Here is a 26,814-nt window from a genome sequence, read left to right as displayed (position 1 = left end):
GAGGGCTGTTTTTAAAAAATACAAAAAAAAATCATCTTTTTTTTTTTTTTTTTTTTTTTTTTCCCCAAGCGGAGCGTCGGCTCTCAACTAGTTAATTTTTTTTTTTTTTTTTTAATTCGCAGCGGGCAGCGGAGGCGCCGGCCCCCCCCCCCCCCCGCACCCCCTCCCCCGCGCCCGCGGCGGGCCCCCGCGCGCAGCCCCCCAGCGCGGAGACTGGCGCATGCCACAGCGCGCCTCGGCGCCGCCGCCGCCCGCCCGCCGCTCGCCGCCTGCCGCTGCCCGCCGCCGCCGCGCCTCGGCGCCCGGCTCCTTCATGAGTGGCGGACGGCATGCCCGCTCTGTAGCCGCGGGCCCTCGCTGGCGTGCCGCATGTTCAGGACCAAACGCTCGGCGCTCGTCCGGCGGCTCTGGCGGAGCCGCGCGCCCGGCGGCGAGGAGGAGGCGGCGGCGGGCGAGCCCGGCGGCGGCGGCGGAGCGGCGGCGGCGGCGGCCGCGCGCGGCTGCTGCGCGGGCAGAGCGGGCGGCGGGCGGGCGGCGGGCGGCGAGGCGGAGCTCAAGGCGCTGACCCACGCGGTGCTCAAGCGGCTCAAGGAGCGGCAGCTCGAGGGGCTGCTGCGCGCCGTGGAGTCGCGCGGAGCGGCGCGCACGCCCTGCCTGCTGCTGCCGGCCAAGGCGGCCGATGCGCGCCTCGGCCCGCACTGGTACCCGCTGCCGCTGCTGCTGTGCAAGGTGTTCCGCTGGCCCGACCTGCGCCACTGCTCCGAGGTCAAGCGCCTCTGCGGCTGCGAGTCCTATGGCAAAGCGCACCCCGAGCTCGTGTGCTGCAACCCGCACCACCTCAGCCGGCTCTGCGAGCTAGGTACGCCTGAGCGCCGCGGACGCGTTGCCCGGGCGAGCATGCGAAAAGAAAAAGGGAGGGGGGGTGGGCGAGCATGCAAAAAGAAAAAGGGGCGAGCACGCAAAAAAAAAAAGGAGGGGGGAGCATGCCATAAAAATGGGGCGAGCGTGCAAAAAAAGAAAGGGGCGAGCATGCAAGAAAAAAAGAGGGGCGAGCGTGCAAAAAAAAAAAAAAAAAAAACTTAGTTCCATACATATATATATATATATTTTTTTTTAAGGGGGGGGGGCGCGGTGCTGGGGGATTAGGGGCCGCCTGGCGCGGGCGGGCGGCCGCGGCTCCGGCGAGCCAAGGAGGCCCCGCTCAGACAGCCCGAGCGGCAGATAGCAGGGAGACTGGCGCCAGACGGCCCCTTTTGTTTATCTGACAGCTAAATATCAAGGCAATCACCGCCTCGCTGCCCTGCCTCCAACCCCCAGAGCTAAGACAAACAGTTTGGCTAAAAGAATGCCACTGTTATCATAAGTTCCTATCTCTCTCTCTTTCTCTTTTTTTTTTTTCCTTCTTCTTTCTCATGGCTCTGCCTTTATTTTCTCTGTACTTTTCTAATTCCAGAGTCTCCCCCTCCACCCTACTCCAGATATCCAATGGATTTTCTCAAACCAACTGGTGAGTAGACCTTTTTCAATGCAGCCTCCCTGTCTTCAGATAAAAAAAAAAAAGGGGGGGGGAACAGCCCCCTTTCTCGAGGGAAATGTCTGCTGCCTTTGTTACGCTGCTGCATCTCGCTTTTGGGCTGCCTGTGCGTGTGCGTGTGTGCGCGCCTCCCCATACACCCCCCCCCCCCGGAAGAATTAACGTAGGATTTGTTTAAAAAAAAATCTTCTGCACAGACTAGAGGTTTTTTGCAAAATAAATAAATAAATAAAAAACGAGAGCAGGAAACTCCAGGAGGGATTGCAGTTGCGGCGTAGGCCTTGGCTGCTCGGATTTGCTCGAGAAGCCGGGATGGCTGCGAGCAGCCAACACCGGCCCCGGGGACGGGGCTGGTTGTCGCTGGGGGACCGGCTCGGAGCGGGTTAGACTCCGAGGGTGGGACGTGCGAGTTGTGCTGCTTGCTCCTAAGCCCTCCCGTGAATTTTTGGAGGTTCAAACTCAGGAAACGGTGCGGCCGGGTCGCTCGGCAAAGTAACTTTTTGATGGCTGAGGAGGCAAATGAGACTTGACACGTGTGGTTCGGAGAAATCTTTTTGTGTTTTAAGGGAGCCTAATCCTGCCTTGTCAGCTTGGGAAAAATGAGGAAGGGGGATAGAAAAGCATGTCCCCCCCCTTTATTTATTTAATTATTTATTTTTGTAACCCAGCTCCGCGTGCCTGGTGCATGTCAGGATGCCAGGGGAGAAGCCCGCCTGAGGCTGGCACCAGCTCCCCTGCGGTCGTCTGCGTAAACTCTTGGCTGGCGGCGGGCGGTAGATAGGGCTGGCGTCGCGGAAAGAGGGAAGGGCTGGCGAAAATCGGAAATGGGGACGAAGCCAGGGAGGGTCAGTGCTCCGCCAAGCTGCCTCCTCCCTGCCCCACCGGGACTCCAGCTCAGAAGCGGTGGTGGTGGAAGCTCGCTGGTGTCTTGTCGGTGGAAAGGGAGTCCAGAACGGGTCCGCTTCAAAGCCGGTGTTGGGTCTTGCTTGGGCAGAAGAGCCGTTTCCCTGAAATTATTGACCGGAGTTGAGTTTCCCATGACTGGCTGCCTCCGGAGCCCGGGCGGGTACTTAACACCTTGCAAAAAGTCATGCCGGAGGAGCCTGCACCGCTCTCAGGTCTTCCCCGCTCCAAGCTCCCGGTGCCGCCCGGGAGTTGTCTCGATGCCGTGTGGAAACCAGCAGAGCTGTTTGGCAAACGGTTGGGTTGCAGAGCGTGAAATATTTTGTAAAAACAATGAGATAAGCGGTCGTTAATTAATGAGGGGATATCAGTGTTATGGTCAACACGCCTGGCAAGCCCGGCTCGCGCTTGTGAGCTGCTTGGGTTGAAGGCGGCCACTCCGTAACGTGGGCCGGGGGTCGCAAGGGGTTTTGTTTCGGGGCAAGACGCGTCGTTTTGGCCGTTCCCCTGCTGGGCGAGGAAGCACTCCCTGAAAAGCTGCAGCTGCTGAGGTTTCTTCCTTTCTTTCCTTGGTTTTTACCTAACGGCGACGATGCTGGTGCAGGATGTGAATGGAGCTGCAAAGGGTCTTGGGGGGCTCCTTGCCCCCGTGAAGCTCCAGGAAAGAAGGGTTAACGGTTGCCTTCGGTTTCCTGTGAAGATGTTAGGATAAATCTATTAGCAGGGTTTAAACGTCCAATCTGCCTTTGCCAGGACCTCATTTTCAGTTAGCCGAGTGATATATTTATTCATTAGCAAGTGTTGACATAAGGTAGCAAAATGTGTGTAAACAGAAAAGCCGCAGAGCATGAATGTGCCGTTTCGAAAGGAAAAGTTGCTCCTATCAGCCAATAGGAAGTGATTAATGCTGCCAATCGGAAATGCAGAAACAACTGGGTTACTCACCAAAAAAGTTCCATGTATTTTTTTTTTCCCTTTTTGAAAGAAAAACCCATTTGGCGGCTGAACTCTGAGTAACAGGGCGCGCAGAGCGGTGACAGACGTGCGAGGAGTCCGTAAGTCTGTCATTGCAGGTGGCTTTTGCAACCTCTGGTTTTTGGCGTGCGCGCGTGTTCTCTCTTGAATCCTCGGGAGAAGACAAGAAGGAATTTCAGGTCTGGGTATCCTGGCCATCTCTTGCAGCAGGCAGAGCCGTGCTGCAGTCTCCGGTTCCTCTATTTCCAAGCTTTCGTGTGAATATTGCCTGCCTTAGGCAGGTTAAATGGAAGGGGAGCAGTGACTTAGGGCAGGAAAGCGTGAAGCCTGTTAACGCGGGCAACGAATACGAGCCGTCTTGGGCTGCAGGCACGTTTCTAGGAGGCTGGTTAGGAGCGATGCCTCCGTTTATAGTTGGACAACTTGGAAGAAATCTCTCTGCAAAGGTGGCAGGGAAGGGTGAATCTAACGGGAAACTTGACACAGCCCTTTTCCATGAAGCATGATAGCGGTAATAAAAATATTTGGGCGCCTAGTGCTAAGTCTCGTAAGTGCTTCGTATGGACAGATATGTAGGCATAGCCGTGCGCAGCCAGGCTGTGGCAGTGGTTGCCAGTGTGTTAGATGGGGATTACCACAAACACTTTTTTGGAGTTGGTGGAGGTTCAGACAGGTTATGTCATTTGCTTAAGGAGAGCCAGGACAGACAGGGAGCCAAAGGGTCTGCTGCAGTCACCTAAACACCACGTGCATCGATGGATTTGGTGTTCATATGTGTTCTGTTGAGCAGAAAGATCTGCTCTCTGACAACCGTGTTGCTTGTGGGAAGGGTGTAGGTCTGGGCCAACTTGCTCAGATGCGTTCCTTGAGGAGAAGTTGTATGCAGTGACTCTCACCGTTTCTTATCCGGGGCATTTCCAGGCATCCACAGCAGTAACTTGCAAGGTGCCTGGATCCCTCTGCAAGCGTATGGGCTGATCTGCACTGCTGAACCCGCAGTGGGTGAAGCTGGGCTCCCAGAGAGGGTGTACATGGACTCCGCAAGTCGGACGTCTCTGCAGGAGCTACCGCATATGGCTGTGTTGGAGGCAAGGAGGACAGCGGTGCCCTCAGACACTAGGATTCAAGCAGATATTTTGTCCCATCTGGTATCGATGCACCCATAGCCTCTGCTAGGGCCCCTCGTCCCATATATTCCTCTTGCCCTGGCCCAGCACTAGCCTGTGCTGCCCAGCCTTTGGTGGCTCTGTCTAGACACTGCTCCTGAAGGCATCTCCAGCAGTGCAGACCAGAGAAGAGCCCTCCAGTGAAGGGGGTGGTTTTACTCATCGTTGTGGGGTGTGCACAAGCCTGTGGGGCTCATGCTCTCCAAGGTGGCTGATCGAAGTGGTGCCTCAGTATTGGAGTGCTGGGAACCTACTGAGAGTTAACTGCAGAGTCACGTGCCCTCACTTGGTGTTGATTTTCATGGGAATTGAAGGCTTGGTGGCTTCCAGGAAGTATTCAGCACCTCACAAGGTTGAGCTGGTAGCCACCAGGAATTATTGTATGTCTCCACGATGATTTTTTATTGCGGTAGGAGAACTCGCGTGTGGTAGACTTGAGTAAACCTTTGAGACTATGACCTCCCCGTGCCAAACATAAAGTGACCCAGAGCACCCCATACTAGCAAGAGCCCTTGGCTGATCTCTGGGTGATATGAATTGCGTAAGGATAAACCTAGCTGCATTTAGTGCTGTGAGCTCAGGAGGTCCATGCTTTCCTGCCTGTTCCGTGTGAGATCATCACCCTTGCTCTAGGGTGAAGGCAATGTCAGCACTGGGCCCTATAAGGAGACTTCTGGCAGCCTGCTTTAGAGGGATTTTTGTGACTAATTGATAAAGAGATGGCTGTTGGATAATGGGACATGGGAAGGGAGCTGGTAGCTGTCAAGAGAAGTCAATGATAATGAAATACTTTGGTCCTTCTTTGATCGTTACTGCTGCTCAGGGAGCGGCCCAGGTGTTTTGGGAGCCTCTGCACCTATCCTTGCTTTTAGCTTCAGGAAAAACTCCAAGTGGCACTTGGTTTTGGAGTCAAATGGGAGCAGAATTGCTGTAAATCTCATCATTAGGGTTATATATTTTAAGTCCAAAATGGACATACTGATAAGATTTTCTCCTGACACCCCCATGAATTAGATCCTAGTTTTCTGTAGTGTCCAGCATGCTAAGAGAGGACCTGCTTATATATGACCTCCAGAGTAAGATAACATGGAAAAAGGGCAAATCATGTCCTTTATCCCCCAGGGCTTGCAGGGACTCATGGGGGAACTCGCCACGTCTGATGAGGGCAGATCGGAGCCCAGCATGGGACACCACGTGTAGGATAGTCCAGTCTGTGTTCAGACAGCGTCAAAGCGGTTGGAGTCATCTCGGGGAAAAGAGTGTAGGGGAATTGTCTAGATTAGAAAGTGGAAAGGGTTAAAAAAGGCAAAAGCATATTTCTTTGGAACCCAGAAAACACTACCAGGCATTTAGCGAGTGTATAATATACAGTATTTCACAAGTAAGTCCATTTCCTGTCTCCCCCATTGTTCTCGCTTTGATTAAGTATATCCTGTTAAACTGTATATTCCTGTTAGGGCTTATACTTTACTCTGATAAAATGAGGTTATACACACACGCGTTTTTTTTTCGCTAGGGTTTCAGGGATGCGTTCTGGAAAGATGACTTACCAGGCCTCAGCCCTCCGAGTGGTGGCCCTTGCTTTGAGATACAACCCTGAGCAAAATGATGTCAGTAGGGAGCCCCAATTTGATGAAACCAAAACTCACCGACAGTCTACCAAGACTCTGAAGGTTGCGTGAACTTTATGGATCTCTTTTTCTTTACCTCAGCTCCAGTCAGCTGTGATGTTTCCTTGGGCTTGTGTTTTCCGGGGTAGTGACCAAAACCATCCGATCTGAACTTTTCCTATACCTTCAGTAGTGCGTGGAGGAGTAGGTGTTGTCGTAGAAAGTGTTGTAGAAAGCAGCAATTTAGGCATTGGGGGAGCTTGGTCGGTTATGTCAGAAGGATGATGGGCTGGATTTCATTAGCCAGTGACTTGGACAGAAAGATGGCAACCGGTCTGTAATTTTTGCCAGTCTGTAATCATCATTGGCTGGTGAATAAGCGCAGCGCGGAGCCTTGACGGAGGCGATGAGTTAGGGTGGATGCCTCTTGATGAACTACTGTGTCTGTGCAGACAATTAGTAAGAGCTTCCTGTTCAGCGCTTTGGAATGTGTGTTCTGCTCTCGGCGTTGTTTACGGCGTGCTACGGAGCGAATACATACTTACTTCTTGTTCTTTCCCTCTGCCGCAGCAGATTGTCCAGACTCTGTGCCTTCCTCCACTGAAACAGGGGGAACTAATTGTCTAGCCCCTGGGGGGCTTTCAGGTAAGACCTCTCTTGTTGACCTTACCGTTGGGCGCGTTTCTCGGGCCGGCCCCTCTCCGCCTGTGTCCCTGCTGTTCCGGTTGACCTGGGGGGCCCAAATGAACCGAAAAAAAGCCACGTTGGGGAGTTCGAGGACGTGAGGCGTTGAGAAAGGCATGCTCCAAGGGAGAGTTGGGTTTCTTTTCGGTAGCAGCTGAGTACCTCACTTGGAGAGGATGTGTTGACAATCTTGGGCTAAGCTCTCCATCCTCCCAAGTCCCTATTTCCTTTGGATTCGAGCCTTACGCTCCATCAGTTTTCGGAGCAAGGCCGGAAGAGGTGTGCTTGGGAAGGCTAAGTGATACTGCCAATGTATTTGCTAGAGGGTACAGACCGTTGGAGCAGGTACGGTTGTACCATCGTGGGATTGAGTGTCTGTGCTTCCTTCCATCTCTGTGTATCTGGGACTGCTGCTGTGGTATTTTGATGCTCGTCATGGGCTGTGTTTTTGCTGGAGTAACTTGCGAGTGACGTTTTGTGGGCACGAGTTATGAGGTGTACCCGCTCCCGGCTGTTGTGTTCTGCTGTGATTTGCAGCAAGTGTTACTGGTGGGCCAGCTGCGCTAGGTGGACCTGTGGCTGAGGGGTGTGTGCGCCTTGTGCTATGTCTTCTCCTTACCCGTGGGACTGCAAGGGGGCAGGAGGGAGTACATGGGTGCCTGGTCTATGGGACAGCTACAGACCCACTGGTGGGCTGTATGCTGGTGTGTGCACCCTGTGTTGATGTTGGTGCACCCCATGTTGATGCATGTGGACCACAGTTGGGCATCTGCTCCATTGGTCCTGTTTGCGAAGGTGGCGATGCCTGGGGAGAAACCGTGACCGAAACCTTGGAGAAGGTGTGGCGTATCCCTTGTTTTCCCATTTGCTGCCCCAGCCAGCAGATGACATTATGGGTTTTTGGAGAGCCACTTCCCCACTGCTCTGAGAGCTTGCACGGGAGCATCAGATTTGACTTTTTGCAAGACGTCCTGTCCCTGGCACCTCTGAGGGCAGCTCTCCTCTGCCTGGCTCCGCACAGCCGGACCATCGGCGTCGCGCCCGGGTCCCGAAGCGCTAGCGCGCGACGGCCAAGCGTCCGAAACCCCGTGCCCGCGCCGCCGTGGGGAAGGTGCTTCCCATCGGCGGGACGTCTCGCCGCTGGCCGAGCGCTGGCGCGGCGCCCCGTGCCCGGGATCTCGGCGGCGCGGGGGGCCGCGGCTGGGCGCCCTTCGCTCTCTCCAGGAATCGCGCTCGGTGGGGATGCCTTTAAGCACGCCGTGTTTGTTTTTCTTGCAGGGTAATATATACCCTGGCTGCTATTCGAGAGGGGAGCGTGTTGTTTGCTCAAAGGCCCTAATGAGAATTAATCAAACCGGGGGGGGGGGTAATGGAGCAACTTGTTGCCGAGTTTTTGGTATTTTTCTTTTTTTTAAGTGTGTTTTGGGGGAGTGTTGGGCTTTTCTTTGCTTTAGGGTAGCAGTTGGGGGGGGGGAGAGAAAAAAGAAAACGGGATGGAGCCGAACAACACGATAAGGATGTGGTTAGACGGGTTTTCTTTTCCCTTTTCTTTTCCCCTCTTTTTTTCTTTTTTAATATTTTTGCCCTCGCGCGGCAGAGGGGAGGAGGGAGCCGAGCTCCACAGGATGCCGCGCGGAATAAGCAGAGGAAGTACTAGCGCTTTTTAAAGGGGGGCTTTCTGCCGAGGTCCGGGCTATCGATAACATCTCGGCTGTCTGGGCTGCTGCTCCTGGAGGCGCGGGGAAAGGGGGGAGCTGGCGGGCGGGGGGGGGGGGGGGGGGCAGGAAATCACAGCGCCCGCCCGGGAACGCCGCCGGCCTCGGGGCCTCCGCCGGGTCGCCTAATCTCCCGGCACATCAGCACCGGGCCGGGGTGCTCCGCGGGGGGAAGGTTGCATTAATAAAGCCTCCTCCTCAGGCCCCCAGAAGAAAGCAGGTTTTCCTGTCCTTCAAGTGTAATTTTTAAATTTAATTTGATTTTTTTTTTAATGGATGGGAGGAGGGGTTTTAGTTATCAAAGGTGTGTCCCCCCCTTAAAAAAAAAAAAAAAGAAAGAAAAGAAATACCCTGGAAACGGAGCCTTTTACCATCATTAACCACTCTTTTTTATTTTTTTCCCTCCACAAATGTAATTGTAGCCATTTAGTTTAATGAGGAGCTGATAGGAGAGTTGACTCATGGAGGGATACGGTTAGCTACACAGGCCATGAAACAAAGCCGAATGCCTCCACATGAAAGAGCATTTGTTTTGAATTTGCTCTGATTTACTGGCATCTCCGCTCCACGCACAGAAGTGCAGCTCTTGAAAATTCCCAACTGGAGAGACCCAGGCAAGAAAGGAAAATAAACGCCATTTGCAGCAATGCTCCAAAGCTAACTTTTTCCCTCTCTTTTTTTTTTCTTTCTTTCTTTCTTTTTTTTTTCCACACATTTTAGCTAGGCGACGCGTGTGTTTGAGCACGGCTTTAGGAAGTTGCCATTGGGGTGCGTTCAGAGCCTCTTGGGTAGCCAAGCGTGGCTCACGGGCGCCCGATGAAGGGAAGGCGCCTCCGGCCGTCGCCCTCTCCCGCCGGGGGCCGACGGCGGACCCTGGCTTGACGCCCCGGCGTTGCTTTGGGGAAAAGGCGTGACAGCCGCCGGTCCGGGTGGCTCTGGAAGCAGGTGGGATGGGATGGGTTGGCCAAGGAGCATGTCGAGGGGTTGTTTGGAGGGCGGCTCTGCCATGGGGCACTGAGAGCCTTCTGCTTTGGCAGAAGGCTTCTGCGTCTGCTTCTAGAAAGCTTCTGTGTCTGCTTCTGGAAGGTCGCTTTGGCCACCAGGGAAGGGCAGCTGATGACAACTTGGTAGTAGCCTTCAGCTGGACTCAGCGCGGCTGTTTCGGGGCCGGGGAAGGGAGGTCCCGTCCCCTTCTCCAAGCCAGGAGGGTAGGATTTAGTGAGGCAGATTGCTATCGGCGCAAGAGGGAATTTGGGAAGCGGGCCAGGTGGGGGTTAACGGCTCTTCTGGCAGGAAAGCTCGCATGGGGGTTTTGGAAAGATGCTGACGCTGTAAGGAGAGTGGTAAAAAAGGAATCGCTGTCCTGTGCAAGGATGCTTTCTCCGAAGAGGAGGCTCGCCTTGCCTGGAGGCCGAAGGCGGCTGAATCCCGCAGGCAGAGGGATGGCCGCGCCGGGAGGAGGACGTGGGACAGAGGGTTCCCCCTCGCCGTAACCCGTCCGAGCCTCTTTTCCCTTCCCCGGGCTCCGCTGGCTGTTTTCCTGCCAGCGTAATGAATGGGGCTCAGTTCAGGGCGGGAGGAAGGTCGGGAGCCTGCAGCCTGCGACTTGATGCTTTTGGCAAGGGAATTAAAAAAAAGGGGGGGGGGAAGAGGGAGGGAGAAAAAAGGAGGAAGGCAAATGCATGCAAAAAATGTCATCCCACGGGGCACGGGGGGTCCCTCGAGAAGCAGTGGGTTCCTCCCCAAACGCTCGGGGTGACCTTCCCTTTTTGGTGGGGCTCACGTTGCACGTGGCGCCGAGAGGGAGGCGACCCCGACTGCCCGGCCGCGTTAAACCCCCGCGAGCGAGCGAGCTTCGTTTGAAAACAGGGAAAAAAGGGGAAGAAAAAGAAAGAAAAGATGGGGGTGAGGTTTGTTTCAGAGGTCAAAATCGGACCAGAGCAGCTCGTGGAGCCCGTGCGCGCCTTGGCCCGATCTTAAGGCGACGTCGGTTAATCCTTTGCTCCCTGCTGGTCGTGGCGCTCCATCTGGTGACGCCTCCGCTGCGGCCCCGTCCTCCGCCGGGTGCACCCCTTGGATGTCCCCCATCCAGGTCCTTTGCCTTCTCAGCGCAGGGAGAAGAGCAGGGCAAAAACATCCTGGCGGAGATGAAAATAATTCCTGGGGACCAGGGGTGGCCAGCCCGGCTCGGGTGAGCCCGTGGAGGCAAGGTGGCTCTCCCACGCGATGCCTGTGGCGTCGGATCTCCAAAGGTCCCAGATCTTGCTCGAGAAAGCTAGACGAGGCCTTTTTTTCCTTATTTATAAGGAAACAGGGGAATTAATAAAGTAAGAGGCCATTGGAGCACCCGTTGACCCCACCACGTTGGAGCGGGACGGGGGTCCAAGGTGGGCGCCGGGTGCTCCTCGGTGGCCGCTCCGGGCTCGGCGCTCCCCGGCTCGCCTCCCAGCCGACCCCGCTCCGGTGCCGGTCGGATTAGCCGCGGCGGCCGGAGCGCTGCATTTCGTCACGCCGGCCTGGAATGTTTCACTATGTCTTTGATCCCCGCTGGCATCCCGGCTGGCCCGACCCAAGCACCTTGGCCAAACCTGGAGCTCTTCCCGGGAGGAGCGGCGCTCCTCCGGCCCGGCCGGCGCGGGCACGGCGTCCCGCTCCTGGCTGCGCTTGCCCGCTCTGCCCGCCTCCAGCGCGGTGTTTCTGGCCGCTGGTGAAATGCCTTTATTTACACATCGGCATCCTATTATAATCCCAAATTGAGACGTCTTCCGGTGTCGCTCGGATTGTATGTTTGTCTCGGGGATAAACAATTGCTTGGGAATTCTTTTTTATTTTTTTTCTTTCCACCACCCCCAGGCATTTATTTTTGAGCATTATTTCCTTAAAAAGATTTTTTTTTTTTTTGCTTTTTAAATGCCCCCCCACCTTGCGCCCTCGCTTTCCTGCGCCTCCGTGCCTTCAAACAGCTTCCCTAAAAAATAATAATAGTAATAAAAAAAAAAAATTAGAAAAGAAGCCCGGCCTCTGAGGGCCGGGGAGAGGTTATCAGGGGTTAACGCCGCGATGACGGCATCGGAGGCGCGGGAGCGCAGCCGGCCGCCTGCCAGGCTGGGAGCCTCGCGCATCAGCTGACCGCCGCGGCAGCCGGCGGCCGCGGGGAGCGCGCCCGGCGCCCGCCCCGGCGCCCGCTCGGAGGGCGAACCTCGCCGGGTGAGCGGTCGAGGGGGAAATGCAAAAGCGGTCGCGCTGCTCGCAGGGGGGTTTTTTGTTGTTGTTTTGCTTTTTTTTTTTTTTTTTTCCTTCCCTTTTAGCCGTGGCCCGGGAGGTCGTCGCCTCTCGTCGCCCGCGGTGGCCCCGAGCTGCCGAGGTTTTCTGCAAAAGAGGGAAAACGCTGTGGTGTTGCCGGCCGGGGTAGTCCCCGACGCGTGCGCTATTTCTGCAGAGTTGCCCTACGTGTTCTCGGTGCCGCTGGTGGTATTTTTTTTATTTTTTAGGGAGGAAGGTGAGCAAGAAGCGAGCGCTTGAAGTTATTTAGGTGCCGGGGAGGCGCGTGCCCGGGTGTTCGCCGGCGACCGATTCGTGTCGGCATCGGCTTGCAAAATAAAATGTCCCAATGAGCAGCGGAAACCTGATCGTTTGGGACATTTAAAACGAGACGGGACAAAAACACTCGTAAGGGAGCAGTCCTGAGCTGGCAGGGACGGGCTCTGAATCTTTTCCATCTACAACGTCTGTGATCGGGTATCGGTTACGCTATAGAAACAAGTAACATTAACCCCGTGCGTCTATCGGGGATGAGGATGGGGGTTGCAGCGTGATGTGGTTTCTAAATGTGGTTGAGGGTGCAGCCACCTTACACGTGCTCCAAGGTATGGGGAGATGGGTGGCCACCATCTCGAGGTCTAGGGAGATGGGTGGCCACCATCTCGAGGTCCAGCAAGGGGTCGGTGCTCCATCCCTGGTCTCCTGGGAGCTGGAGGGACCTGCTCCTCTTGGGCTAGGTAGCCAGAATGCACCCCAAGGGACATGGGTGGGTTGCGTCGGGGTGGAAACCAGGGCTCTGGCTCTTCCTACCGAGCGAGGTGCCACGTTTGCACCAAGCGGTGGGAGATGTGCCCACCACGGCACCACCGTGGACCGTTGCCCCGCCGCTGGGCTGGAGCACCCCAACGGCCAATCCCGCTGCCAGGAGGGAAAACATCTCCCTGGCAGGGGTGAAAAACCCTCGTCCCGCAGACCCACGGCCCGCGCGGGCCGTGCCGTAAGAGGCCAGGCGGAGGTCGCTGCCAGCCCGACCATCTTCCCGCGGCCGGCGGGAATGACCGGCGCAGCCGCCTGGCCGCCTGCCTACTGTCACAAAGGAGCTTCCTTTCCAGTTTATTTTCGGCGCCGGGGATATTATTAACGGCCGGCGCGCGGTGAGCGGCGGCGCGCGAGGGAGGAGGCGAGCCCACCTTTCGCCCCTCGCTTTTTGCCCAAATTCCGTGCATTTTGGCCCATCCACACCGGGCAGGGCGGCCGGGCTGGCGACCCGGCTGCTCTTGAGGAACGGCCCCGGCTCGCGCGGCGCTGAGGTCCGTGGGAATGGAGGGCGCCGAGCGTCCCGTCCCGCAGGATTTCCGGCCTCTGGCTTTTGATTAGGCTTTTATTTATTTATTTTTACTTTCTTTTCAAATAAAAGCAGTGTCTTGGGTGTATGCTGCAAATGTTGCTGCCTGGTGAGCTGGAGGGGACGGCAGCGTGACCTCATTGCCAGCAGCCAGGCTGTCTGTCTCTCTTGGCTTTTTTTTTTTTAATTATTTTTTTGCAAGGGGAAAAAAAAAAAATCCCGCTTTGCTGGGATAGCATTGCAGGGATTTTCCATCCCGGTCCTGGTTCGCCCTCGCTCGCCTCCTACCGCGCCGGACGCCGCGGGGAACCGGCGCTGGGCTCGCCGGTGCCCGCAGGTGCTCGGTCACACCGAGCCTCCCGCCGCCGCGTCCCGTCCATACTACCTACCCCACGGCCTGCGGAGCATCCCACAGCATGACATGATGTTTATTAACAGAGAGCCATTCTCTCTGAAATATATATATATATGTATATATATGTATATATATATATAAAATTTATTTTGGGTAGCCATTTAAATATGTGATAACTTTCACCCTGTTAATTAACAGGAAACATTGGGACAAGACAGGAAATTACATCAGTCTTTTATGAGGAAAGAGCCAAGAGAGAGGAAAAAAAAAGGAAAAAAATACAAGAAAACATAGTTACTGGCAAAAGGAAAGAAAGTGATGGGGGAGGAGGAGGAAGAAAAGAAAAGGAGATTTTCCCCACACACACACCCCGTCAGAAATTTCTCATGGGGCCTGGTTTTCAGAGAGAGGCTGGTTGAGCACTTCATTTTATTTTTATTATGTTGAAAAATATTTTAATAGCAGGGTCACCTTTGCTTGAACGCTACACTCGGCCTCGCGTCTCACTTTACTGAAGAATCTTTTCATGACTTTTCTCAGCTTCCTTCCCCAAACTGTGAGGCCTAGGAAGCTCTTGGCTTGCAGACTAATTTTGGTTTGGCTGCTCAGCCCTCAAAATTGGTCCCCACCCAGTGTCATTATCTTGGTTTTAACTTGCAAAAAAAAAAAAAAAAAAAAAAAAAAAAGGCAGCTCTGTAAGAGCTGGCTCAGCCCTTCTCTACCCTTTTAACCTCGCTGCACAAAAAGCCTTGCAGCTTCAGCTCCCCGATCCCCGTCCCCTTGGCTCCTGCCGGTCCCGGTCCCCTCGACTTGGGGTTTTCCAAGCCCACCGGACTGCTGCAGCCTGCTCACAGCGGCTTCTTGCGAGCCCTTGCTGCCGTCCACCCCATCTGCAAGCTCGGCTGGGAAGGTGGTTGTCTTCTCCAGCTGCCTTGGTGGGTCTGATCCCAGACCATGGCTCTGCGAGGATCACTGCGCTCCTGGATCGCCTTGCCACTGCGGATTTGATGTGGATCGGGTGGTGGTGATCCACCAAGTCAGTAGAGTTGGTCCTGGCTTTGTGCTGCTTTGTCGGCTGTGGGAGGACAGGCGGCGCCTGGCCTGGTGTAACATTAGCGTTACGGGCAGGTATCGTTGCTCCCGATGATATATTTTTAGACGATTTGAGTTGACAGAGCAAGTTCATGCCAGACTGGGGCTTTACTGCCAATGCTTAGCACTTGGGATCTCTTACTGGAAGCTCTGCAGCCAAATTTTTCGAGTTGTCAAGCCACAACCTCATTTACTGGGCCTTTCTCGAAAAATATTAGTGGCCACTGTGTGTATTGAGGCACCAAGGCTCAATATCCTCTCTTTGGTGCTCGGGCTCTCCGGGAGCCATCTGCCAGGCCAAGCAGTGGATGGACATGCAGCCATGGTGGTGCTCTCTGAGGTGTAGGAGCTCCATTCAGATGGTGATGGACTTTCCTCCATGCATCCTGAAAACTTAACTGAACTTAGCTAAGCTTCTCCTGGGGTCAGTCCCCCAGTTTTGGGGACTCAGTGGTACTCAGGGACAGTGCTGTCTCCCTTGCAGCATGCAGGACACTGCTGACTCCATACATAACCTTACTCAAAAAAAAGCCCTTGCACGAGGCAGCAGAGAACTTGCATCCCCAGGGATGCGCTGGCTTGTGGGAGGTGACGGAGGGCTCGGGTGCGTCCTCTCCGTCTTTCGGGTGAGCTGACGAATTGCTGGCCCACAGCACGCTTGCGTGGATTTTTCCAAGCCCTTTGCCGAATCTCTGGGCAGGTGGAAGGGTGGATTTTTGCATTAAGTGAATAGCTCAGAACTGCCTGGGCTGTTAAGCCTTCGGAGTATTGTTGCAAGTATGTACATACGTGTGTACATAATAAGTGAGCATGAGGCTGTGAATGGTAATTTTCTTTTTGAATAGATTTTGTTTGTAGAGCTGCCAGAGTTGATTAAATAAGAGCTCGCTTTCCGAGGTGAGCATTATACCAGCATTCAAAGGAAGAAAATAGCCCAGCGTGCTATGTTCACGTCATGCTTTGCCGCAGCAGGTTTCCCATCGCTGGGTCGGCCGTCCTTACTTCTTAAAAAACACATGAGCACCCCTGATATTACCCATCGTCTCATGCTCAGGTGTTCATTAACTTCTGCAGTGACCTGCTTTATGTCTGAGAAGGTGGTGAAAGTTCAAACATCCTTTACTTTTATAACCGGGGAGGTTGGCTCCAGACTTTCCGCGATGAAGCTGATGGCTCTAATTTATAGATACTAAAAATTCCAGGGCATTACAGCTTAAGGGCCCTTGAGCGCCTTCCACGCTGGGCAATATAAAGGTTGGAGGTAATATAAAGACTGGTCTGGTAGACGAAAGGTGGGGAGGAGTTGTTTTTCTGCTTGCACTTTGATGTGCATGATGAAGTTTGCCATGCAGGTAGGTTGCTGCAGCTCTTTGCAACATGCAGGGACCCGTGGTAGGTTTGCATGGTGGAACGGAGTGGAAGAGCGGCCAAGATAGTGGGAAAAAGGAATCGTGTCCCTCAGAGGTCCACCATGATAACACGAGGGCTGCTTAACGCCGCTGTGATGTGGTGGGAGCCTGACCCAGTTGCTTTTAGCTGGGAGGGTTGCGTTCCTGCAAGCGCTTCTGGGGCAGAGCAGATGGAGCGCAAAAATACCGAAAATCCTGCTTGAAGCAGTAACGCGGGAATCGAGTAACAGAAGTTTTATTTGGAAAACGTGTCGGGAGCCCGAAGTTACATCACTGAGTCTGAACTGATGAATGCATTTTCTTTGGAAAGCAGGCGGAGACTTTTTAAGCTCATTAGAAGGAACAAACTCATAAATCTCAGTGCGAAGAGGCCTGTAGCCTTTTCTGCTCTTTATCACGGCCAGGCCGAGCGAGCACGGAAGATGCATCGCTGCGTGCTGCCGGGGCCCGGCGTCACGCGCGCGAAGCCTCCGTGCACCGGAGGAATGGCAGAAAGGTGTTTTTTTGGCCTTTCTTTTCTTTTTTTTTTTTTTCTTGAGCTGTCCTCGCGCGGCTCAGCATCCTCGCGCCCCCCCCCCCGAAACGGAGCCGTAGGGGTGGACGGCGAGGACCGTTCTCGGTGCGGGGGGCGCTGCCCGTGCCGGCCCTTGCCAGCGCCGCGGGAGCGCCGGCAGGGTTAATTACTTAATGAACGTAATATTCTCCGTAATTGCTGAGCGTTATTAATCCCGTGGAGAGGGGCGGGCGGCGGCGGGGGCGTGCGGGAACCCGGCGCTGGGGCGATGCCCGGCGGGCGACGGCCCGTTTTCCCGCGGGCGACGGCCCGCTTTCCCGCGGCGGGCGGGCGGCGCGCGGGCTCTGCCGCCGGCTCGCGGCGGCGGCGGGCGCGATTAGATTAGGAAGGCAGACAGAAGTAATGATTAACTTTTTCAGTCTGCAGGCTGTCTCCAGTCTGGCGCTGGGTGTTTTTTTTTCCCCCTAAGTAGGCCCTGGCCCTGAGTCGACAGGGTATTAGGTTGTAAAGAAAGGCAGAAGGAATGAAAGCGAGGGGAGGGGAAGGGGAAAGGGGGGGGGCGCTTTTTCCATCAGATCCGGGAATGGAATTTATTGGCTGGAATGCAGTAAATGTTCCAAATGCCATCCCATCTAAACAGTTTTCATAATTGTTACGGAGCGGGGCCGGGGCGAGGGCGGGGGGAACGGGGCGCAAGTGAAAAGGACTTTTGTTCTCCCTGTATTTTTCCACGGTTTCCTCCCCGCGCGAGGAACGTTTCTTCTCCGACCCTCTAGGAAAGAGCGCTCGGCGGAGGGTGGGTGCTGTGTGGTTTTTTTTTTTTTTTTTTGCTAAACGTCTGTTTTCGCTCTCGTAGTAACTTTGGGGAGAATTGTAGGTCAGTGTGCTGCAAGGGGAGGGGTTTTTTTCATTATTAAAATTAGACTAGCAGCCGCGCTCTGCGCGCGCGCGTAAGGAATGCGTTCAGGAAAAAATCGTAACGCACATCTGGGTGTTAGGTATCAGTGTGGAAATCCTAGACTACCATGCATCAGTTTTTATTAAGGCCTTTACAAGCCTTTTAACGTGTAACCCGCATAGCTACATGCTGTCGGGGGGAAGGATAAAGCGCTGGGAGCTGCGGCTCTCCTGGTGGGGGCCGTGTCTCGCCTTGCCCTGGGGTGCCACCGGGTGCCGGTGCCCCGCGGGGAAGAGCCTGCAGGGTTGAGCCGCTGGTCGGGGTGGGAGAGAGCTTTTTCCTGCTTCCATTGCTTTTTATTCTTCATTGCGGGTGTTTTGGGGCTCCATCTGCCAGGACGTGATGCGGTCACTGTGTTTGGCTCCCGTGGCCTGGTGGCCGCCGGTGGCTTTGGCGGGCGCCGAAAGCCAAGGACGGAGGTGTTTGTTCGCCTCTGGGATGTGGCCGCTGATGCTGGCACTTGAAGCCCTGTGGTTGCATGGCGGCGTCTCTATAACGCTGGCTTGGGCAGCCTACGCTTTCAGGAGGAGCCGTGGGAGCCTCACTGATGGTCATTAAAATGGGGTGACACCACATGGTCCAAAATGCCAGGAGACTCTGAGGCCAGGGAGACGAGGAGGACCCAGCGGGAGCGCTGGGGGAATCCAAGGCAGAAGCAGGCAAGAAGGTGTCCATGGGTTCTGAAGGCATCTCACGGTGCTTTCAAAGTCCCGCAGCAGGTCCAGCGCAAGTCACGCCATGGTGTGGCCCTGGCCGCCCCGGTGCCACCAGCCAGCATTTGCAGCTGGGAGCTGCTCTTGCAGCACCGCTTGCTTTGTTTTCCGAAGAAAAACGAGTGGGTCTTTTTGCTGGCTTTGCCTTCTCTGCTTCTCCAGGAGGCCTGGACGTGGGACCGCAGCAGCGTGGCTGCAGAGGAATTTCCTTTTTTTGCCTAAAGAGCTTGTGGGATTTTCCTGACGCTCCTCTGGAAGGATTCTTCCCCCACACACACCCTTTTTTTTTTTTTTTTTTTTGCCTCTCCCTACCCCTGTGTCCCCCCGTTGAAGCATTTGGTTTTCCTAACCAACTCCAGGGCTCCCTCTCGGAGAGGACCGGGGCGAGGGAGGGATTCCCAGTTTGCCTTTTGCAGAAGAAAGAGCAAAGTTTCCCACACTTCAGAGGGGTGCGAGAAGCGAGGCAGATACAGCAGGCGCTTTAAAATTAAAACTTCAAAAATAATTAGACTGGCTGTATACTAAACAACAGTAAAGAGGCCCATTTACTGTAAATATTATGAATGGATTTGGCTGCCTTCTCCATCCCCACCCTTCCTCTGAGGCTTTTCTCTGAGCCGAGCCGAAATTCGGCCTTCAGACAGCGCGGTGCTCTATAATTTGCATGGCTGATGAGGCCCGAAGCCTGGTACGGAGGAAGCTGGAGTCAGCTGGCTCCTCTCTAACCGCCGGAGACGGACAGACAGGCGTTTTCGGTGTGCGCCTGGGTATATTTTTTTTCTTCCCTCGTGTCGCCGTGGCAGACGCAGACCGGTGGCTTCTGGCTTTTCGAGCAAACGGAGCCAGGCACAAAGGAGGTTCTTCTCTTCTCGGGGGCAGTTTTTAGCCGTGGTCATCGATTACTCGCTGTAATTAGACAGCAGCGGTGACTCAGGGGATGCCGATGAATCAGACTGCTTGTTTGGTGGACGCCGTGCGCTCGGGTGTTGCGCTTCGGCTCCTTCTTTTCGGTTTGTCCCCCTCCCCGTTCCCCTCAATTTGCACCTGTGCAAGGTAAACCTGGACGTCGCGATGTAGGAGCTCGCCATTCTGCACGTGCACATATGTATTAAACATCCTGCGTTTTCCAAGCTTTGACTTCCCTTCTGAGCCCAGGTCTTGGCAAAGGCTGTGCGAGCTGTGCTGGGTCTGGTAGGGTCAGCTGGAGCACATTGCCCGGGACCCTGTCCAGATGGCTTTTGGACATCTCCAAGGATGGAGACCCCACAAACTCTGGGGGCAACCAGAGCGCTTTGCTCATTTTGGCATCCCACAAAGTTTGAGGCTGGGTACCACATGGAGTACCTCAGGAGAATCTTGACCCAAGGTCAAGCTGAGTTGGAGTGGAAACCTTTGAGGATGTCCTCAGGGATCAGATGTCTTCTCTCCACTGTGTAACCTGACCTCATTTTTGTTCCAAAGCCTGGCAGAGATTTTGCAAAAGGTTTTTCCAGCCCTGGTGCTGGTGATGGAAACTCTTGCTGACTCTCCAGGGAGTCATAATGTAGGAGTGGACCTGGTAGTGGACCTGGACCAAGTTGAGGGCACCCGTTAGCATTTGGGAGGACTTCACGGAGCTGGTCGCCCCTAAAAGGAGTCTGGACCAAAGCCCTAGCTACAAACATTGGGAAATCCCTGATTCCTTCCCCTGATGGCTGGTGCTGGATTTTATCTGCTGTGTCCCCGTCAGACTCAAGGAGTTCAGATCTGTTGGCTGCATCTTGGCTTCCAGATTCCAGCTCTTACAAAACCTGGACAAGCAGAGTGCAAAAGCCTGTTCTTCCCCAGACAAAACACTTAATTGCCATCAAAATGGCTTTTGACAGAATAGGAATTTCAGGCGCAGTGTTTCCTCTATGGGGAGAGCTTCTCTTTTTCTGGATAGGGAGATCTTATGTTATTGCTGATGAGAAAACAAAAGTTTCGGGGGTGGGGAACAGTGAGGCTGGACGTGGATTTTTGTGTAAGATTGAATTATATTGCTGGGAGCAAGGACACATTTAAGCGAGTGGGTGGCCCACTCGTTAATAAATTAAAGAAATGATCTTAAGGCTTTTCAGCTCGCGTGGTTACTGCGTATGTTGAGTAAGAAGAGATGCCTAATTAGATGTAGACACAAATTTACGGTCTAGCCTGTCAATCCGCGGATTAAGGACTCTCTAAGTACCTACTGACACGATGGGCTGTAATGGCTCCTAAAGAGATGTTATGGTCTCTCGTGTCAATAATCCACAGATTAAGGGCTCCCTAAGTATGTGTTGACACGCCAGACTGTACCAGCTCTGCTGTTGCAGTGAGGCTGGGCAGACCCAGGGAGTGAGCGGCGGTGATTTGCCGGGGTGCCTCGGGCGGCCGCGTCCCTGCCGTAGGCGCCCGTGTGTCTCCCCTGCGAGCCACGAGAGTTTCATGCGGGCCTGTCCTCCGAATTAGCCTCTCCGTAATGACCGGGGCCCTCCGGAGCAGGGACGGGAGGAGGTGGGAGCAGTCCAGCCCTTGCCCGCAGCGGGCTGCGAAGGGTTGGGCGCCGGCGGTCCCTGGGGTGACGTACGCGGAGGGCCCGCCAGCGCCGCGGCAGGCGCGGAGGCCCTTTTCCGTACGCTGCAATTCAACTTTTCTTTGCTTTCTCTTGTGTTCTGAAAGCTTACCTGGAAATTTGACTTGGAAGGATTTTTTGGACTTGTTGTTTGCTTCCCACCCCCTCCCCCCCGCCGTCAGTACACTGCACGTTGCAAGAGAGATTAGATGGGAGGTAAAATTCCTCTTTTTCTGCGCCAGTTTCTCTTGGCTTATCGCGAGCCGTGGGGCTGCAGGTCACGCTGTGTCCTCACCGCGACGAGACAGCTCTCGAGTAGGGTTTTCTTTTCGCACGTACGTTCTTCCCGCGGCTCCTGCGGGAGGGTCGTTACGAGTGACGCTGGGGCAGAGCTGATGCCATAAGCACGCTTTGCCTCGCCGGGCGCTGCCGACGGGCCAGGCGGCTCGCTGCCCCGGGTCTGGCACAGCGCTGGGGGAGAGCGGGCCGGAGCGGGTCTCCTCGGCGCTCTGCTTCCCCGCCCTTGACCTCGCGGCACTTGGCGGCCGCTTCAGTTTAGCCGCTGGCTTTAGCCGTTAGCGTGGGGGTAGCGGTCACGTCCGCAGCGTCCGGCCGCCGGTGACCCCGGCGCTCACGTCTCGGGGCAGGCGCGCGCCCGAGCCGGCGGTGCATCAGCGTCGGTCCAGCCGCCGAGGTGGCGGAGGAGCAGAGGCCGCTCCGGAGCTCCGAGCGGTGCAGCTTCGCGCGGCTTTCGGCACCCAGTTTCCACCGCCGCTAACGAGGGAACGGTGGCGGCTGAGCGGAGAAACCTGAGGGGCGGCGATGGGAGGAGGACGCGGTCGTCTGTGCTTCCCGCCTGGAAAACACGGGGAGTAAAGCGACTTGCCCTAAATTGCAGGAGAAATCAGTGTCCGAGCCCTTGTTGAGAGCAGAGAGGGAACATCCTTATTGGACTATAAAAACACTTAGGGATATATAGGAGGGGTGGAAATGGCTTGATGCTCATTTTTAGGTTAAGATTTACACCGGCATATTTTTTTTCCAAGCCAAAAGTGCTTTTTTCTTTTTTTTTTCTTTTTTTCAAAAAGAAACATCACCTGAAATTCGCTGAAACGTTTCGGTTCTTCCTGAATGAAAAGGTCTTTTCCTCCCCCGCCCTCTAATAAACGCGCCAAAACGTGAAAAGGGAAAGTGCAGCTGCAGACGCTGCCGTTTCATCACCCTGAAATTATGGAAACCATTTGCGCGTCAAGGAGGGCGACTTGCTCCACCGCCGCTTCCAAGCGTTGCGGCAGCGCGCTGCCCTGTGCGCGTCTTCCTCTTGCAGCTTGGGAAGGCTGGACGCGGGTGCAAGCTCCGGGTTAGGGGTGGACCTCACTCCTGATGGGGCTCTTGAGCAGGCTGCGATGCAAGCCATAAAAATCCTCCGTGATAGCAGAGAAGGCAAAGGTGCTTCGTAACGGGGTAACGCTGCGCGTTTAGGTCATTAAGCGTTGCCCTCGCTTGCTGGCGTTTGGTCGCCCTCGCTGGGCGTTTTGCAGGTTTTGATTTGGGAAGGGGCCGTCTTTGGTGCGAGGCCTGAGCTCTGCCCGCGGATTCGCGCGCCTCCTCGGCTAGACATCCCGTCAGCGGCCGAATCCCGCAAGCGGAAGCCGCTTTGGCATGTTTGCACTGTGTGTTGGCAGTGGCGTGTTAAAAAAAAAAAAAAAATCCCCGATTACCTAAGACTTGTCCTTGAGGTCTGGTCACCCCATGTCATTGAAAACCTAGTGGGATTCATTCATGAACTTCCAGCCCTCCATAAAGGTCTGTTCATTCATAGCCAAGGCAGTTTTCTGGGTTTTTTTTCTTTTCTTTTTTTTTCCCCCCTAACGCGCTGGCAATTAAATAACTCTTTGTAAGTGGCAATGAGCTACTTGTTAAGTGGTCTTCGCTAATGCAAGCACAAACACGAGGTGAAAAAGTCCTTTTCCCTCCCCCTCCCCCTGAAAGGGATACTTTTATGTTAAAGAAAATAAATGAAAACTCAGAGGAATTTCAGTGAGGGTTCAGTGTGTTCAATGGCTGCTGCTCCAAAATTCCCTCAACTGCTGTAAAACAAAAAAAATTGCAAGCTCCAGGCACTGATTGCAGGCTCTGATTAGCTGGGTTGGTTGCTTGGATTTTTTTTTTTTTTTTTACAACATAGCTTTTCTTTCCTGACTCTTTAGACAAACAGCTAGTTAAAATATCTTTCCAAAAAAAAAAAAAAAAAAAAAAAAAAAAAGAGGGGGTGTATGTATATATATAAACAGTGAATTTTGAAAACCCCAAGTGTAGCCATTCTGCTGCCACATGGGTACAAGTCTGGGTTCGACGCTGCAGAACCGAGCTGTGATTTAACACGGTTTTGGGCCAGCTGCTTTTTTAACAGTTCGCTTTTCCGCGATGAGCTGAGCTCATTCCTTTATTTGGGCAAAATTCCCGCCGCCCCGCGAAGGAGCCGGGCTCACGGGGCAAGGTGGCTTCGGAGCGGAGCAAGGTCCGGGGAGCACAGGGGGGCTGGGGTGGGGGGAAGCCACCGCGTGGACCGTGGCTGGGAGGAGGGTGCCGGGCGCGCAGCCCGCAATTGCTCCCGGCCGGGCAATTCGCGTAAGCTGAAAAAATTCGCTTTGCTGACGTTTGCCTGAAAAAATTACCGGGCGGGCAAAGGCGACGTCGTTCGTGGGGTGTGCGCGGGGAGCAAGACGGGGGGGGGGGGGGGGGCACCGAGGAATTCCCGCGCTCCCTTCCCGCGCCCCTCTCCGCCCCGCAACCCGCTCGCCCAAATTGCTCTCGCGCAAAGGGGAAAGGAAGAACCAGCACCAGCGGCCTGCCCCCGGCCCCCGGCTGTGCCCCGGCGGCGAAGGTTTCGCCGGAGGGTAACCGGAGCGCCGGTGCTTCCCAGCCCCGCGCCTGCTGCCCGCCCCCTTCCCTCCTGGCTCGGCCTTTTTTTTTTTTTTTTTTTTTTTTTCTCTCTTTTTTTTTTTTTCCTTTTTTCCCCCGGCTCGCTGCGGATTCGGTGCCAGGTTTCAGCGGGAGAGAGTTACACGAAACAAAGTGGCGTGAGGCACCGAAAAGGGGAGGCCGGTGGCGCGCCGAGCGGAGGCTTTCCCATCCCTGCAGCCCCGCTGCGGCCCCGGGGGTCGCTAGCGGGGCAGAGATCGCCCCCCATTTTCCAGTGTAAATACGCAGTTGGGCCCGTTTTTTCGTAGCTGCCTCCAGCGACTGGAGAAATATTTTCCTTGCTGGCATAAAATGAGGAAATTAAAAGTGTGCGTCTGGGATTTTTTTCCTTCTTTTTTTTTTTATTTTTTTAAGAGCACAGTACAGTGCTTTAAACAGAATTCAGTGCATGGGTTTATTTTAGTAGTACTTGCTCGCCCTCAGTCCCAGCTTGCTGTTTTTTTTCTCTTTTAAATGTATTAGATTAATAATTCCCAGGTCTTAACATGCCTGCAGAGGCTGGAAGGAGTTACCAGCGAGGCTGCACAGGGCTGATGCATATTCTGCGTCGGGAAGAGAGAGTTTTTCCCCATTTCTCGGGCACCCCCTTGGGTGTTTTTTCTCGCCCCCTCTCCATCTTGGCACCCGGCGCCTTCACCTCGCTGCTCACCGTGGCTTAGGTGCGGCTGAAAGAGTCGAGACAGAAAGAAGGGCTGAGGGACGGAGCTTCTGCTTTTTCTTCTTTTTTTTTTTTCTTTCCTTTTTTCTGTTTTTGTTAACAAATGCAAGACTTCCGGTCTCCACCCTGCCGCCGCAAACCGCAGTCTAACTGCAGCTCCGCCGGGTTTCGGCTGCGCCCGCCGTCTGAGCCCTAGCGCGTCCTCGCGGGGCTCCGGCGAGAGGCGCGGAAGGGCCCCGCGCGTTGGCGCGGACGCTCCGTCGTGCCCCGGCGTTCCCGTGGGGCGGCACCGGTCGGGTCTCTCACTTTGCGAGCGCTGGACGTGCAATAAATACGTAGCTACGTGCAAAAAAACGAAGCCGGCTCGGCAGCCTGCGGCACCCCGGCGAGGTGGAGCGCTCTGGTCCGCGCCTCGGAGAGCTGCTCCGGAGGCTGCGGAGGGCGTGGGAATCGGAGCAAGGATCCAGTAAAGCCCCATCTCGTCGGGCAGCCGTTTGGTGCGCGGTCTCCCCGGGGCCGCGCCAACCCTCCCGGGGTGACGGCCACCTCAGAAAGGGGCCAGCAGGTCTGAAGACACTTTGGAAACCATGGCTGGTTGAAACGAGTCTTGAGCTGGGGCCGTAATTAATGCATCTTCTGTGAACCATGGCTGGGATAAGAACTTTTGTGTGTGTGTGGAAAGTGTCGTGAACTGTCTAACATGCTGTAGGTGACCCTGCTGAGCAGGGAGGTTGGACTAGATGATCTCCAGAGGTCCCTTCCAACCTTACCGATTCTATGATTCTGTGAACCCGCTGTGGCCATGGCCATGGCCAGGCTGGCGGTGCGCAGCCTCTCTTGGATGTCATTACTTCCACAGGCTTCAGTTTCTCTTTTATTTTTCCCTCTTGTCCTTCAGATTCCCAAGTTCTTCAGGAGCCGGGGGATCGGTCACACTGGTGCGTGGTGGCATACTGGGAAGAGAAAACGCGCGTGGGTCGGCTGTATTCTGTCCAAGAGCCCTCCCTGGATATCTTCTATGATCTACCTCAGGGGAACGGTTTCTGCCTCGGCCAGCTCAATTCGGACAACAAGAGCCAGCTGGTGCAGAAAGTGCGCAGCAAAATCGGTTACGGTATCCAGCTCACCAAGGAAGTGGACGGCGTGTGGGTCTACAACCGCAGCAGTTACCCCATCTTCATCAAGTCGGCCACACTGGACAACCCCGACTCCAGGACGTTGCTGGTTCACAAAGTGTTTCCAGGGTTTTCCATCAAGGCGTTTGACTACGAGAAGGCGTACAGCTTGCAGAGGCCTAACGACCACGAGTTCATGCAGCAGCCATGGACCGGATTTACTGTTCAGATCAGCTTTGTGAAAGGCTGGGGCCAGTGCTACACGAGACAGTTTATCAGCAGTTGCCCGTGCTGGTTGGAGGTTATTTTTAATAACCGATGACTCGAGACAGAGTGGACTCATGACATTTATACTACTTTGCTGCTATTATTTCCTTCTGAGTGCTTGCTTTTCATGCAAACTTTTTTGTTGTTGTTTTCGTTTTGTTTTGTTTTGTTTGTTTGTTTGTTTTTCCTGTTTGAGAAATAGCTTATGGAAAGATTTTTGCCTTGGTATTTTGATAAATATATCTATTTTTTAAAAGCGTGAATGACCAATAATAACTCAGAAGGGCGAGAGAAGGCACGGGAAGGGGCGGAGGGAGGGCGGATTGCATACGGTGATGAGTTCGCTGCTCTGGACCGGTCATCTTTGGCGATCGGTGGATTTGGAAGTCACTTGCTCTTGGTTAACGGCAGCGCGTCTCACCAGAAGCCAAGCCGAGACCCTCTCCCAGCAGTGGCAGCCGCCGCCGCGCGCGCCTGCCGGAAGGATGCCGGGGCGCACGCGGTGGAGCAAAACCTTGCCAATCACTTTTTTTGCCCCCCTTCACCCTCTTTTTTTTTTTTTTTTTTTTTTTTTCTAAGCTGCCTGTCCGCCGCGGGAGCACTGGGAGACGCGACGCTCGTCCTTTCACTGCTTTTTTGTCACGGATTGATACGAGGGGAGGAAAAAAAAAACCACACAAAACGCTGGCAGAGAAAAACGTGCACGGCCCGTGCTTTGCAATTTGAGCTGAGACGCAAAGTGACAGAAACATAAGCCTAAAAAAAAAGAATAAAAACAAAAAAACAAAACAAAACAAAGGAAAACAAACGGAGAAAAAAATATGAAAAAGTGTTCACGATAGTTGGTCTGTTGGAACCTGCTTAGATCAGGTTATCCCGGTACCATCGTATCTGGAAATGCAGTTGTGCTTTCATTTCTTCTTGAATTCATACACAAGTATGATACTTTTACACTGTTCTTAGCTCAATGAGCATGTTTAGAC

The 26,814-nt window shown here is 54.4% G+C and overlaps 1 protein-coding gene across 2 annotated transcripts; it reads left to right on the top strand.

Annotated features, from left to right (window-relative positions):
• The first annotated feature begins 309 nt into the window (after positions 1-309).
• SMAD7 (SMAD family member 7) lies at positions 310-26,529 on the top strand. 2 transcript variants are annotated; one of them, XM_062599971.1, is made up of 4 exons: positions 310-859; positions 1,454-1,507; positions 6,762-6,833; positions 25,348-26,529. In XM_062599971.1, the coding sequence occupies exons 1-4, from the start codon at positions 370-372 to the stop codon at positions 25,884-25,886; spliced, it is 1,155 nt and encodes a 384-aa protein (XP_062455955.1). In that variant the 5' UTR covers positions 310-369; the 3' UTR covers positions 25,887-26,529. The 2 variants fall into 2 exon arrangements, with proteins under 2 accessions (XP_062455955.1, XP_062455954.1); XM_062599970.1 differs by having other exon boundaries at positions 6,759-6,833.
• Positions 26,530-26,814: the final 285 nt, after the last annotated feature.

This window comes from Rhea pennata, chromosome Z (assembly GCF_028389875.1).
Source record: "Rhea pennata isolate bPtePen1 chromosome Z, bPtePen1.pri, whole genome shotgun sequence".
Classification (NCBI taxonomy): Eukaryota; Metazoa; Chordata; class Aves; order Rheiformes; family Rheidae; genus Rhea; species Rhea pennata.
The sequence above is the reverse complement of the archived record's forward strand: the minus strand, read 5'-3'. Positions and strand labels throughout refer to the sequence as shown.

Bases quoted from the DNA above. Each gene is read 5' to 3' on its own strand.
- SMAD7 (XM_062599970.1), top strand. From the start codon at position 370: ATGTTCAGGACCAAACGCTCGGCGCTCGTCCGGCGGCTCTGGCGGAGC. The intron at 1,508-6,758 runs GTGAGTAGACCT...CCTCTGCCGCAG, and splicing joins GGATTTTCTCAAACCAACTG to CAGATTGTCCAGACTCTGTG. The intron at 6,834-25,347 runs GTAAGACCTCTC...CTTGTCCTTCAG, and splicing joins AGCCCCTGGGGGGCTTTCAG to ATTCCCAAGTTCTTCAGGAG.